Below are 14,989 nucleotides of genomic sequence, written 5' to 3' on the forward strand. Positions count from 1 at the left end.
TTTTTTTTTTTTTTTTTTTTTTTTTTTTTTTTTTTTTTTTTTTTTTTTTTTTTTTTTTTTTTTTTTTTTTTTTTTTTTTTTTTTTTTTTTTTTTTTTTTTTTTTTTTTTTTTTTTTTTTTTTTTTTTTTTTTTTTTTTTTTTTTATAATTTAGTTTGTTGACAGTTTGATGGAGCTTTGAGAGTGTCTCGCTGATTTTGTAGCTTGATTTTGTTTCTTGATGTGTTTATGCAAAATGAGTTAGAGTTGATTCTGGATGAACTGCTTGAAGTCTGTTTGAGAAATTGTTTGAGTAGTACGAGAGGGAGAGAGATTAGAGAGATAGGAGAAATTTAGTGTTGGATTTTACTTGGATTAATGGTGGAACTATTTTGGATGTTTGTTCTGATTGTTGTTTGTAAACAGGGACTGGGAGAAACAAGCCTGACTATCTGGCTACGGTAGATGTTGATCCTAATTCTCCTAATTATTCTAAAGTTATCCATCGATTACCTGTACCGTATCTTGGGGATGAATTGCATCATTCTGGGTGGAACTCTTGTAGCTCTTGTCATGGAGATCCTACTGCAGATCGCCGCTATTTGATCCTTCCGTCGCTTGTGTAAGATATCGAAGTTTTCTTTTGAACTTTAAAACGATTTCTCCTTTTCTTTACAGACAATTCTAGAAATTTTGAGACTGTCAAGTGTTTTTAACGAACGAGGAGCTTCTAAACTGCTTTATCGCTTGAGTGCATGTGAACTTAATTCTGTTTTTCTCATCAAACGTCCAAGTTCACGAGTGATTTTTGGATTGGCCTGGTCTGGGATATACTAGGAATTAGAAATTAAAGCGAGTGAAGAAATTAAGTGAAGAATCCAATTCTACTCTTCAACAACAGTTTAAATGTAATAGCATTTGTCTAGATGATTTAATTTTCAACGAAGAGTAACTGGGAAGTTCATGATTTCAAAGATTGGCATCAAGTGTTTGTGTAAATTCATTGTTGGTTCTGTTCACTTGCAGATCGGGTCGCATATATGTGATTGACACGAAATCAAATCCCAGCGTTCCATCTTTGCACAAGGTTGTTGAACCTGAAGACATCATACAGAAAACTGGATTAGCTTTCCCTCACACGTCTCACTGCCTTGCTTCTGGTGATATAATGGTGTCATGTTTGGGAGACAAAGATGGAAACGCAGCAGGAAGTGGGTTCCTTCTTCTCGATTCAGAATTTAATGTTAAGGGAAGGTACTTGATATTTTGCTTATCCACAAAGAAATAGCTCTTTTTTGTTGAATCCTTTTTGTGGCTTGATTGATAAATTGATGAGCCAATGATTTTCTTTCTTCTGTATTTCACAATATGGTTAATCTACATGTTAATTTGTAAGTGCGGATAATGAAGATTTTAGGCATTGATGAATTCGAGGATTTCATGCGACATATTTGATATTGGATCCACTTTGCCATTGCATTTTGGTTCAGTTTTCATAGCGTTTCTTGATCAATTTTTGCTTCACCAATTATAAACCAGGTGGGAAAAACCAGGGAATAGTCCCCTATTTGGATATGACTTTTGGTACCAACCACGGCACAAGACAATGGTTAGCTCATCATGGGGTGCTCCCTCTGCTTTCACAAAAGGTTTCAACCTTCAACATGTTGCCGATGGTCTGTACGGGAAGCATCTTCATGTGTATAGTTGGCCCGATGGTGAGCTGAAACAAACATTGGATCTTGGAGACACTGGCCTTATACCCTTGGAAGTGAGTTTGTAATAACCTCTTAGATGCAGCCTCCTTTCTTACAGCTTATAACATTTTTCATTTGTCACTAATTGCTGTTGTGTGTGCCTATGTTTACACCAGACAAGATTCCTGCACGATCCTTCCAAAGATATAGGTTATGTTGGTTGTGCATTAACAAGTAATTTGGTGCGTTTTTACAAGAACCAAGACGATTCGTGGAGTCACGAGGTTTGGACAAAAATGAATTCCGGACCCATCTTTGTGCTTGTTCTACTTAGTTATATTCAAATATCTTCCAACTTCTAGACGACTCTGTTTGATGATTGTTTGGTTTCTACCTGTTCAGGTCTCCATTTCAGTAAAACCATTAAAGGTTCAAAATTGGATACTTCCTGAAATGCCAGGTCTCATTACTGATTTTCTCATCTCTCTTGATGATCGCTTTGTGTACTTTGTGAACTGGCTGCATGGAGATGTGAGACAGTATAACATTGAGGACCCTAAAAGTCCCACGTTAGTGGGTCAAGTGTGGGTTGGTGGACTGATTCAAAAGGGAAATCCTGTGGTAGCTGAGGCAGAAGATGGAACGACATTCCAGTTTGATGTCCCTCAAATCCAGGTCTGCATTTCTACTATCAACTTATCGGTCTTTATAATTTTGAGTATTACGACCAAAATTCGATCCTTCGACTTACTAACTTCTTTTGTGTTTGGGAAAATGCTAAACGAGTAAACCCACCGTTTCTTGTTAACTTAAGCTGTAACAGCTCAAACTCACCGTTAGCAGACATTGTCCTCTTTGGGCTTTCCTTTTCGAGCTTTCCCTCAAGGTTTTTAAAATGATTCGGCTAGGGAGAGGTTTCCACACCCTTAGAAAGAATGTTTCATTTCCCTCTCCAATCGATCTGAATCTCACAATCCACCTCCCTCGAGGTCCAACGTTCTCGCTGACACTCGTTCCTCTTTCCAATTGATGTGGGGTCTCACATAAGCTTTTGAATCCGATGAAAACTGAACACAATAAAATATCAAATTTCTTCTCATTACCATGTTAGTAGAGCACATGTGGGTTTCAAAAATCAAATTAATACCCGTCTAAACTCGTTTTATGCGTAAAGTTCTACTCACTCTTAGACATGATCTGTGCCATGTCTGATTGAGACGGAAGGTGTTGTTAGTTCTTATGATTCGTTATGGGACATCACAAATAGACAAGTAGCTCGGTCCTTAAGACAACTAACGTTGGACGAAGTAGAGCTCATACGTAGGACACTTGACACAGACAATTTGTAAGAGTTGTTGATATCTTGTAGCTTCCTTGGAATTTCAGGGACACCGTTTGAGAGGGGGACCTCAAATGATACAATTAAGTTTGGATGGGAAACGTCTTTATGTGACAAATTCCCTTTTCAGCCCATGGGATCGTCAGTTCTATCCTGAAATGGTGCAGAAAGGTTCCCATATGCTGCAGATTGATGTTGATACACACAAAGGTGGGCTCGCTGTTAACCCGAATTTCTTCGTGGACTTCGCGACCGAGCCCGATGGGCCTTCCTTGGCCCACGAGATGAGATATCCTGGAGGTGATTGCACTTCGGACATATGGATTTAACTTGAAGCCATGTCTGTTTAAGAAATTTCTCAATAACCAAAAACTTTGTGCTGGTAGTAGTGTTTCATAATATGACTGTAGCAGTCTTTCTCTTAGTGATCTTGATAAAATGTTGATGATGGAGTCTATATGCCTATTTCATATATTTTTAGGTGAGTTCATGAGACTTTCACTCCTCGAACTCAAGATATTATTATTTAGTGTGTTAGATAAACACGACTCTCCACAATGATATGATATTGTCCACTCTGAGTATAAGCTCTCGTGGCTTTGCTGGGCTTCTCCAAAAGGCTTCATACTAATGGAGAGAGTATAAACCCATGATCATTCCTTAAATTAGGCGACGTGGGTCTTTCATCATCCAACATAGTAAACTATTTTAGTAGATGATCGAAAAACATAAATTTGAAATCAAGGGTTTTAATAAAACGTCTTTAGACTTGTGTTTGTGTGTTGGTAGTTTTTTTTTTTTTTTTTTACCATAGATGCACCTCTACCTTCGTAGAGTACATGTTTTACGTTGTATTATTATGAAATGTCTCAAAATGTAATATAGGAGGTCAAGTAGTCATTAAATTTATGTCGCAATCCATTGTTCACATGTTTTCGATTCAATTGACATCTAAAATGTGTTCTTTCAAATGAGATGCAAATCATTTTTTTCGCAGACATTTTATAAAAACATGTTCTCTCAAAATGTGATTCGAGGCTTGACCACGCATCAAAGTTCTTTGCAAAGTTGAATTTTTACACGACTGTCTTAGTCTAGGATTAGAACAAGTAGTGCATAATGGCTGTCTCCTACCAAAAGAATGTGATCGTGACACCGAGTAGCCAAACATAATGTTATTTGGAGGAACGAGAAGTAACAAGAGGATTTTTCTTAATTGAAAAAAATGAGTCCAAGTCTTTGTGGGTAGTGTCAAGCATGAATGTATTTTTTCTAAAATTCTAGACTTAGGTTTGCTTATGTCATTTTAACATAAACGAACGTTCTAAAAACGTGCATGTCTCAAATTCATATATTTTTAAGAGAAACAATCAAATTTTATATGGGTACCTTTTTCTAAAAATTCGATCAAAGAACGTATTCTGTTCCATTAGAATAAATGTAAACTTCCATAATACCTAATTGAGTTTATACTTTAATCAAATAATTGTCTAAAAGATCGAGAATAAATAATGAGAGAATGTGGAAGATAAATAAAACGTGTCTAACTGAGAAAAATATTGGTAAGATTTCAATCCTAACTATATTTTATGTGAATTAGGACCTAATTGAGAAAAATCAATATGTTTAGACACCTTATTCGCATAGGAACTCTATATGAAAGGGTACGGGTCAATCATGTAAGTCACCACACGGTATTTAGAAAGAAATACTGGTGGGATTCGCTTGGAATGCATGCATGCTAGTGAATTTACCTCAGGTGGTAGCTTTCCATGAATGACTTTAGGTAATTTGATTATTATGAGTACGAATGTAATATATGAAGCATTATGAGAATTATCTGAGTGTTACAATTATGCTTTTAAGCTTTCGCTATAAATGTATATGTTTAATTCATGCGGAAAGGCAGATGAGATTTTGTGAACCTTGCGCTTCGGGAGCTTGATGGATGTTGTCGCCCCGTTGAGCATGTATGTTTACTTTGCATGAATTATGTATGATGATGTTAGATGATAGTTGCGTGCACACTTAGTTGATTTTCATGACTCACTGTTATGATAAGCCTACGTGTTTGTGGTTAGAGTGACAAGTCACCAAGTATAGACCTAACCTTTTCCTTAAGAGCTTAGCAGACCACCACGATATACGAACTACCTCAGTAGTACCCTTAGGATGCGCAAGTTGTGTGAATGGTATTATTGTGTGTGGAGATGAGGGATGAGGGACTACACAAGTAGATTAGCTCGTGATAGACACCCCATTCTCGTGTGAGGTAAACATTCAGGGGACACTTGAACTAGGTTGAACTTCTTAAGAATCATATGACGAGCCCGTGGAAACATATTGGATTAAGGAAATGATTCTTATTATATGTTATGATTTTAAGTCATGGAGATCTCGTTTCGAATACGAGTCACATGGAAAGAACTCAAGGTCATACTGTGTTGTTTTAAAACGATAGGTCTCATTATGTACGTGTGTGTGTGTGTGTGTTTTCATTACCTGACTCCATTACTGATTAAGCCACTTACTAGTAAAACGTCTTTGCAGGAACGACGAACATTCATTTCGGTAGATTAATGTTTTTGTTTGGATGTTACTAGGTTTATTAAAAAAAATTTAGATGCATGTAATAATGTGTCTGATCTTATGGGGGTTACAATTCCAATTTTGGTTAATTTGTACTTGTATTATGGTAAATTTGGAACCATGAAAAATCTCAATCACAGCTTACTATGCGTTGGTAAAATTAAACGCTCATAATATTATATCATTTCACCTTCCCTTTCCATCGCCCAATAATCAATGAACTTCCATTTCCTCTGTTTCTTTCCTTCGCACCCAATCAATGGCGTCGGTTCTCCATGCAGATCGTCTCCTACAAAAGCCCCTCTGCCACACGGATCCCTGTACAGACATAGCCATATGGAGGAGAAGCTCTTCAGAACCACTTGCTCCACCGATCTCTGCTTCGCAATTTTCACTTCCTTCGCCCTAATCTGGATTTTTCTCTGTTTTGATTACTCTACTTTCCGATTCTCCGACAATGGCGTCCTCATCGCTTCCTCTGTCTTCTCCACCAACAAATTACCTCTCCACCATCCTTGCTCTGGCCGCTACTTGTTCATCCACAACATTCCGAGTCGATTTAATCTCGATTTGATTAGAGACTGCCAGTCTCTTACAAGAGGAACCGATAAGTCCGATATGTGTCCGTATTTTCAGAACTCTGGACTCGGGCCTGAAATCGAAGATTCTCGAGGAGTTTTCTTCAACTCTAGTTTGTTCAAGACGAATCAGTTTCTGTTGGAGGTCATTTTCCACAACAGAATCAAACAGTATGAGTGCTTGACGAACGATTCGGCTATGGCGTCAGTGATTTATGTGCCGTTTTACGCTGGTCTCGATATCAGCCGTCACCTATGGAATCCGAATATCTCGGCTAGGGATTCTTCCGCTAGGGATTTTGTGCGTTTGATTTCTGAAAAACCTGAGTGGAAGAGGATGTTTGGGAGGGACCATTTCTTCGTTGCAGGAAGAATTTCTTGGGATTTCAGAAGGAAAACGGATGAAGGTTCTGATTGGGGGAGCATTCTCAGATTCTTGCCTGAATCTCACAATATGACGATGCTCTCTATTGAAGCGAGTTCGTGGAAAAACGATTTTGCGATTCCGTATCCGACTTATTTTCATCCATCCAAACGGAGCGAAGTTGTTGAATGGCAGAATCTCATGAGAGCTAGACGGCGCCCTCACTTATTCACCTTCATCGGCGCTCCACGGCCGGACCTCAAAGACTCCGTTCGAGGTATGGTAATCAAGCAATGTCGAGATTCGTCTCTCTGTAAATTCATGGATTGCAGTTCCAATGGTGTTAACTGTGATGATCCTATCACCACCATGAAAGCATTTCAGAGCTCCATCTTCTGCTTGCAACCTCCAGGAGATTCATACACCAGAAGATCAATATTCGATTCGATATTAGGTGGATGCATTCCAGTTTTCTTCAATCCAGGTACTGCATATTCCCAATATTTATGGCATTTTCCTGAGAACCAAACAGCATATTCTGTGTATATACCTGTGAGGGATGCGAGGATCTGGAGTGGGAGTATTGAGGGAATTTTGAAAGGGATTTCGAAAGAGAGGGAATCCGCCATGAGAGAAGAGGTCATAAGAATGATTCCAAGAATAGTTTATGCAGATCCCAGATCGAGTTCGTGGGATTTTGAGGATGCATTTGATTTAGCCATTAAAGGGATTCTTGAAAGAGTTGAAGATGTTAGAAGGAAGATTAGGGAGGGGAGAGATCCTGGTGAAGGATTTGATGATCTGTTGAGATATATTATTTATGGAATATATTTTAGATATTATATCTTAATATTCTTCCATTTATGATTTGATTTATAGTATATTTTATTTTATTCTCAGTATTTAATTATTTTATATTTTCCTCATTTGTACTAGCTTGTATCCTATTTAAAGGATATCAATATCAATGATAATATAGACCTTCCCAATTCTATTTTCTATCTCATTCTTAACATGGTATCAGAGCACCGATCTTGATATTTCTAATATCAAAGCACCGATCGTGGTATTCCTAATACCCCATGGACTCTGAGTCCAAGAGGAGTATTAAACCTAAAGCCAAACCCTAACCAATCAGTGAAGTCTTTACCGTCGTCAATCATCCAATATCAAGAATACGTTATAAGCATCTTCAAATTTCTCACCAAGCTCTAAGGTGACATATTCAAGATGTTCGTATTTTCTTTCACAGCCTCTCAAGTGATCCAAAGCACCGATCTTGGTGTTATTATTCACTAAAGCATTTATGCATGGACCAACAAGTAATCAGGGAGGATATTCACTTGTTCCAAATCAAATTAAATGGGACAAGTTACCAATCCTCGAGTCAATCATTGCGGTCTATTTCTAAGTCTTGCATCTTTCTTGAAAATTCAATAATTTCTTGAAAGTCTAAAAATGCAAACCAATCGAAGGCGGCCTATTTATGAGTCTTGCATCTTTCTTGAAAATTCAATAATTTCTTGAAAGTCTAAAAATGCAAACCAATCGAAGGCGGCCTATTTCTGAGTCTTGCATCTTTCTTGAAAATTCAATAATTTCTTGAAAGTCTAAAAATGCAAACCAATCAAGGGCGGTCTATTTTTTTACAGATATTTTCATTACTGGGAAGACAAGAGTGAAAGACAACTTGGGTGTTATTGACCTTCCCAATACTCCCACTCCAGATCCTCATTTGTACTAGCTTGTATCCTATTTAAAGGATATCAATATCAATGATAATATAGACCTTCCCAATTCTATTTTCTATCTCATTCTTAACATGATCCTGATGACTTTAAGTATACATTTTCCAGTAGAGACTGAGAAAAATGTTGGAGATTTCAATGAAAAACAATGGAAATGAAGATTTGGGAGTGAAAATTGGATCAAACCCATCGATTCATTTGGGATTGTGCTCCATAAATTAAGATCTGTGTTCATATTTCCTCCAATCGCTCCATTTGTTCATGAGTTAGGTCCTTAAATTGCTAACAAATTCATTCTTTTATATATATATATATATATATATATAATTTATGTTATCTAATAAATATGCATTTGAATTTTATGTTCAAATTAAAAAAAGAAACAAATTTAATTTGGCATTCCAATGATGGAATTCCATTCATATTCTAAGGATATGTTCTACTATTAATTTCTAATCTTAAAAGTATTCTCAATTTTTTTCTTAATTTTTCTTAATAAGTGTTATTTTTAATTATGTTAATGTGTGATCAAATAGGCTAGAATTTGTGAATACAAAACTGAAAAATAAGAATTTTGAAGATAATTTGTAAGCGGTTCACAGACGTTTTTATTTATATATTGACAATAAGAATTTTTTTTAATTTTTTATAGAGATAAATTGTGTTAATGCTACTTTTGCAATTTCATGAATATTTTTTAAATATAATACCAACGGGAGGGTATTTTTGAACCTTTTAAAAAAAATTTAAGGATATTAATTAAAAATTTCAAAAGTTATTTTTGAAATACTTTTAAAATAAGGTATTTTTGAAACAAAATAGTAACGATTTCCGTCCAAAACTAACGACAAATGTATATTTGAGACTTCTTTCAAAGTTTAGGAGTATTATTAAATTTTTGAAAGTTTAGAAATAATCTTTTAGATAAAAATAGAAAATTTTTATTAATTTAGATCATACTTTAATAGATTTAAGGTTTTAATTATATACTTAATAGCCCAATTAACATTAAATATTTTAAGAAAAAACATTAAAGTAACTAATTTATTAGAAATAAAATTGATTTTATGTTGAATGGAATATTAAATATTTAATTTTGTATGCTCTAAGGTTTATGAATTTTTTACTTTTTAAATGTCAGACAATTCAAACTGAAATGTGGAACAATTAAAATAAAAAAAAAATAAAAAAAAAGTAAATAAATAAATAAAATGAAAATTTCCCTTTGCCAAATTTATGTTAGTAACTTTCCACAATTCCTCCAATCTCTCACCCAAAACTCTCTACACATTTCATTTAAAATTAAAGAAATTAGAGGTGAAAATTAGAAAATACTTCTTCCAAAAGATTTCCATCCAAAATTCGTTTGAGCAATGAAAGACTAAAAATTCATAAAAATCGAAAGTTAAAACTCAAATTCTATCGTCTTCCATCTCTTCCTTCACTCTCCATCGCACTACAACGCTCTCACAAACCAGTTTAGAATTAGATTAAGAAAAAATATCAGCTAAATAAGTAGTTTTACTATCTGTTTCGTTAAAAGTTAATGTTTGAATCACTGGCAGATAATATTTCACTCATAATTAAAAAAATGGTACACTAATGCAGCAGTATGTACCTATACATGGGTAAAGTTCTTTTATGTTATATTATTTTATTATTATTATTATTATTATTATTATATATTTGTACATAATCATATAAACAAATGCCACCAATGGATGAAGGAGATATGAACACAGTTCTTACTCTGTGAATCATAATCCCAAATGAATCAATGGGTTCTCCTATTTTCACTCCCAAATCTTCCTTTCCTTTGGAAAAAGGAATTAAGCGTTCTTTGTCTGGAATACTGCGTTCTTTGTCTGGAACACGGTTGGAAAAACTGGTATCAGAGCGTTCTATCGTTACCGTGTGAGATTTATTTAACAAATTGGTATCAGAGCCAATGGCGAATGTGATGGGTCAAATGCCGCTACCACTATTAACGAAGACAAACTACGAGAATTGGAGCATCCAAATGAAAGCTCTCTTGGTTCTCAAGATGCATGGGAGGTGGTCGAATAAGGTTTTGAAGAACCAAAAGATACCACGGGTTATACGGCAGGACAAAACAAGGCGTTAAAAAAGTTGCGATCAAAGGATAAGGTGACATTATACATGTTCTTCCGAGCCGTTGACAAGTCGGGCTTTGAGAAGATTGCTAGTGTAACTACTACAAAAAAAGCGTGGGACACTTTAAGAAAAGTGTTCGAAGGAACCGATCGAGTCAAGCAAGTGTGTCTCCAAACTCTTCATGGTGAGTTGGAGAGCATGAAGATGAAGGAGTGAGAAAATGTATCTGACTACATCATGCGTATACAGACTATGGTAAACCAACTCAATCGAAACAGAGAAATGTTACCTGAGACGCAGGTTGTGGAGAAGATCTTGAGGTCATTAACCAACAACTTTGAGAATGTTGTATGTGCGATAGAAGAGTCAAAGGACCTAGCGACATTCACGGTCGATGAGCTCGTCGGTTCTCTCGAGGCACACGAGCAACGTAAGAAGAAGAAGGAGGAAACACTCGATCAAACACTTCAAACCAAGGCATCAATCAAAGATGAAAAGGTACTCTACTCTCAAAATTTTCAAGGTAGAGGTTGTGGTCGTGGAAGTCGTAGAAAGGGTCGAGGGGGTCAAGGCAGCAATAATGAAGGATACTATAAGGAGGAGACAGTCGAGCCAAGTAAATTGGCGTGGAAGAGGACGCAGTCAAGGAAGAGACAGTCGATCAATTTATTCCAACATTCAGTGCTACAAATGTCAAAAATATGCTCACTATGCGAATGATTGTAACTCCGACAAATGTTACAATTGTGGCAGAGTGGGGCATTTTGCAAGAGATTGTCGAGCCGATAAAAGTGGAAGAAACTATCAACCTAGCTTTGTATCAACCTAGCTTTGGATGACGCAACAAATAAATATATTCTCTAGATGGCCCAAAATGAAGATCTGAAAGCACAAGAACATGGCGGTGCGAAAGATGATGACGGTAGTCGTGAGGCAGTGGAAGTCGTTAGAAATGAGGTAATACGCAGCGGATTTGGCAAAATCGTTATATCAGAGACGAGAAAATTGAAGAAGGATGAACAATTGGATAATAGAGAGCTTGAGCTCAAAGAGAGAGAGCTTCAGTGGCGGGAAAGAGAATTTGAGGAAGAAAGAAGAAAGAGGATGAGAATAAAGTGAAAATGGAAGAAGAAAAAGATGGAAGGGAGAGAAAGGATGGTAGAAATAACATGAGAAACAGATGATGCAAATGCAAGCGGCAATCCTTCAAAATCCCAAAACAATGGCGAAGAAGAAGCCCACACGATCGGCAAATGAGCCAAAGAAACTGTCGGATCATGAGGAGGGGAACAGAGATTCAGAGAAACAACCCAAAACTACCGTGGGTAAATCTGTGGAGAAGTCTCAATTGCAGACGTTGAAATCGCCGAACGAGTGTTTTTCAAAGGAGAAAGTAGAGATTGAAAAAGAAAAGAAAGATTTAGAAATAGAGATCGAAAGGTTAGAGAAGGAAGTGGCTGAACCGAGTGAGAGTTCTTTCCCTCTCAAAGTGAGAAGGAAGAGAACGGGAAGGTAATGTCTGATCTTGTGAAGAAAATTGAAGGTGTGAGAAAAAGAATGATTTATTAACGGAGATTGATGGTTTAGTGAAAGAGTTAATGAGAGAGGAGAAGGATCTAGGGATGTTAACTCAACAGAGAGGTTCACTTGACGTGAATATGAATCAAGTCCAACAAGAGACAGTGAGTCTACTAGGCACGATTGAGATAATCACTCGTGATAAAGCCGAAATGTTGGAAGTGGAAAATGTCCTTGTGGACTTGCAAAGGGAATTGAGTAAACCGAAAGAAGCTGTAACGTCTTTGACTAAGTCGAATGTGGCTGAGAACAGGAGAAATGAGGAGTTGCTGTCTCAAATGAGCTGTTTTCAAGAAGCTCCAAATGAAGTTTCGTTGAGTTGTTGTTTTAAATGGGCTGTTTCGAGAAGCTTCAAATGAAGTTTCGTCGAAAAAAAAAAAAAAGACAAGCTTAGTTTGCTGCTCGAAGACAAAGAGAGAAAATTGAAGAAACTATGATGAGCTCAAAAAAAACACGAAAACTGCACAAGTAAAGTCTTTGATATATAGATTTATTTCACAAATGAGTGAGATTTATTTAATAGAAAATGTATACTTAGAATCACGAGGGTCATCAAATCCTTCACCGGGATCTCTCCCCTCCTTGATCTTCCTTCTAACATCTTCAACTCTTTCAAGAATCCCTTTAATGGCTAAATCAAATGCATCCTCAAAATCCCACGAACTCGATCTGGGATCTGCATAAACTATTCTTGGAATCATTCTTATGACCTCTTCTCTCATGGCTGATTCCCTCTCTTTCGAAATCCCTTTCAAAATCCCCTCAATACTCCCACTCCAGATCCTCGCATCCCTCACAGGTATATACACAGAATATGCTGTTTGGTTCTCAGGAAAATGCCATAAATATTGGGAATATGCAGTACCTGGATTGAAGAAAACCGGAATGCATCCACCTAAAATCGAATCGAATATTGATCTTCTGGTGTATGAATCTCCTGGAGGTTGCAAGCAGAAGATGGAGCTCTGAAATGCTTTCATGGTGGTGATAGGATCATCACAGTTAACACCATTGGAACTGCAATCCATGAATTTACAGAGAGACGAATCTCGACATTGCTTGATTACGGTATCTCGAATGGAGTCTCTGAGACCCGGCCGTGGAGCGCCGATGAGGGTGAATAAGTGAGGGCGCCGTCTAGCTCTCATGAGATTCTGCCATTCAACAACTTCGCTCCGTTTGGATGGATGAAAATAAGTCGGATACGGAATCGCAAAATCGTTTCTCCACGAACTCGCTTCAATAGAGAGCATCGTCATATTGTGAGATTCAGGCAAGAATCTGAGTATACTCCCCCAACCAGAAACTTCATCCGTTTTCCTTCTGAAATCCCAAGAAATTCTTCCAGCAACGAAGAAATGGTCCCTCCCAAACATCCTCTTCCACTCAGGTTTTTCAGAAATCAAACGCACAAAATCCCTAGCGGAAGAATCCCTAGCCGAGATATTCGGATTCCATAGGTAACGGCTGATATCGAGGCCAGCGTAAAACGGAACATAAATACCTGACGCCATAGCCGAATCGTTCGTCAAGCATTCGTACTGTTTGATTCTGTTGTGGAAAATGACCTCCAACAGAAACTGATTCGTCTTGAACAAACTAGAGTTGAAGAAAACTCCTCGAGAATCTTCGATTTCAGGCCCGAGGCCAGAGTTCTGGAAATACGGACACATATCGGACTTATCGGTTCCTCTTGTAAGCGATTGGCAGTCTCTAATCAAATCGAGATTAAATCGACTCGGAATGTTGTGGATGAACAAGTAGCGGCCAGAGCAAGGATTCTGGAGGGGTAATTTGTCGGTGGAGAAGACAGAGGAAGCGATGAGGACGCCATTGTCGGAGGAAGGGAAAGTGGAGTAATCAAAACAGAGAAAAATCCAGATTAGGGCGAAGGAAATGAAAATGGCGAAGCAGAGATCGGTGGAGCAAGTGGTTCTGAAGAGCTTCTCCTCCATATGGCTATGGCTGTACAGGGATCTGTGTGGCAGAGGGGTTTTTGTAGGAGACGATCTGCATGGAGTACGACGCCATTGATTGGGTGGGAAGGAAAGAAACAGAGGAAATGGAAGTGTGTTAATTATTTGGCGATAGATAGGGACGGGAAAATGATATTATGAGCGTTTTAATTTACCAGCGCAGAGCAGTATGATTGATATCGTAATTCCAATAGAATAGGAGTGACCTAATATGGTATCACAGTCATGCTTTTAACTTATTGAGCTATATATAGTCAAAAGTGACTAAAAGAGAAGAAGTCGAACTTCTATTAAGGGTAGTTTGTTCGAGGGCTCCATAAGACTTAGGAGAGGCTCTATAGTGCATTTTGTTCGAGGAGAGGAGTCTCATGTAGTAAAAAGAGCATCTGTGTTTTCTTTTAACCAAGAGTTTCCAATATTTAGAATCTTTGAAGCTTGGCAGGATTAATCTTTGTTGTGAAAAGATTCGAATCTCAAACAAATCTTCTTACCGAGATATTTTGTATGAATAAAATAATCTGAATCTTACTTTCCCTTTAGACGATTCCTTATCAAATGGTGTCATCAGTAGTGTCAATCAAGTTCGATGGGATATAAGTGAGATGATATTGTACTCGTTTCCATGGAGGTTTATGCCTCATATATGGTTGAATTATGACTACATCGATGAAGTCCGTCAAATTATAGAAGCCATGTAAATAGCAATCGTGAATTCAAGTGAGTCCAGTAAAACCAAACGTAAGACTCGTGATGACTCAAAGAACCAAACCGAGTCTTATACACAGTATTCTTACGTTGAACAACATGACTGAAAAATATATTTTATCTACAATTGAAACCATATTTGAATTTGAATTTCGTATACGAGAATTTCTAATATATGACGTTTATACAATAGTTTAATTGTTTATGATTATTCAATTCAAGTCAATGAGAAGTCCAACTCAGCCAAGTATAAACCAATCAAAATAATTTACATCAAAATCCAAAAAAAAAAAAAAAAAAAAAAAAAAAAAAAAAAAAAAAA

The 14,989-nt window shown here is 36.9% G+C and overlaps 3 protein-coding genes across 3 annotated transcripts in view; 2 read left to right on the forward strand and 1 right to left on the reverse strand.

Annotated features, from left to right (window-relative positions):
* The window catches only part of LOC111460049 (selenium-binding protein 1-like), a 4,737-nt gene extending 1,258 nt beyond the window's left edge, over nt 1–3,479 (forward strand). The window contains exons 2-7 of the mRNA XM_023103132.1: nt 405–600; nt 1,005–1,232; nt 1,518–1,749; nt 1,852–1,959; nt 2,078–2,350; nt 3,062–3,479. Coding sequence (XP_022958900.1) covers nt 405–600; nt 1,005–1,232; nt 1,518–1,749; nt 1,852–1,959; nt 2,078–2,350; nt 3,062–3,343 — 1,319 coding nt within the window. The 3' untranslated portion in view covers nt 3,344–3,479. The remainder of the gene's footprint in view (nt 1–404; nt 601–1,004; nt 1,233–1,517; nt 1,750–1,851; nt 1,960–2,077; nt 2,351–3,061) is intronic.
* Nucleotides 3,480–5,717: 2,238 nt separating this feature from the next.
* LOC111460320 (probable xyloglucan galactosyltransferase GT14) lies at nt 5,718–8,594 on the forward strand. The gene is made up of 2 exons (XM_023103522.1): nt 5,718–7,341; nt 8,368–8,594. Exons 1-2 carry the CDS (start codon nt 5,820–5,822, stop codon nt 8,409–8,411), a joined length of 1,566 nt encoding a protein of 521 aa, XP_022959290.1. The 5' UTR covers nt 5,718–5,819; the 3' UTR covers nt 8,412–8,594.
* Nucleotides 8,595–12,498: 3,904 nt separating this feature from the next.
* On the reverse strand, nt 12,499–14,013 carry LOC111460005 (probable xyloglucan galactosyltransferase GT14). Its single transcript, XM_023103083.1, has one exon. It carries the CDS (start codon nt 13,939–13,941, stop codon nt 12,499–12,501), a length of 1,443 nt encoding a protein of 480 aa, XP_022958851.1. The 5' UTR covers nt 13,942–14,013.
* Between the last annotated feature and the right edge of the window lie 976 nt (nt 14,014–14,989).

This window comes from Cucurbita moschata, unplaced genomic scaffold (assembly GCF_002738365.1).
Source record: "Cucurbita moschata cultivar Rifu unplaced genomic scaffold, Cmos_1.0 Cmo_Scf00023, whole genome shotgun sequence".
In the NCBI taxonomy this organism is placed as follows: domain Eukaryota; kingdom Viridiplantae; phylum Streptophyta; class Magnoliopsida; order Cucurbitales; family Cucurbitaceae; genus Cucurbita; species Cucurbita moschata.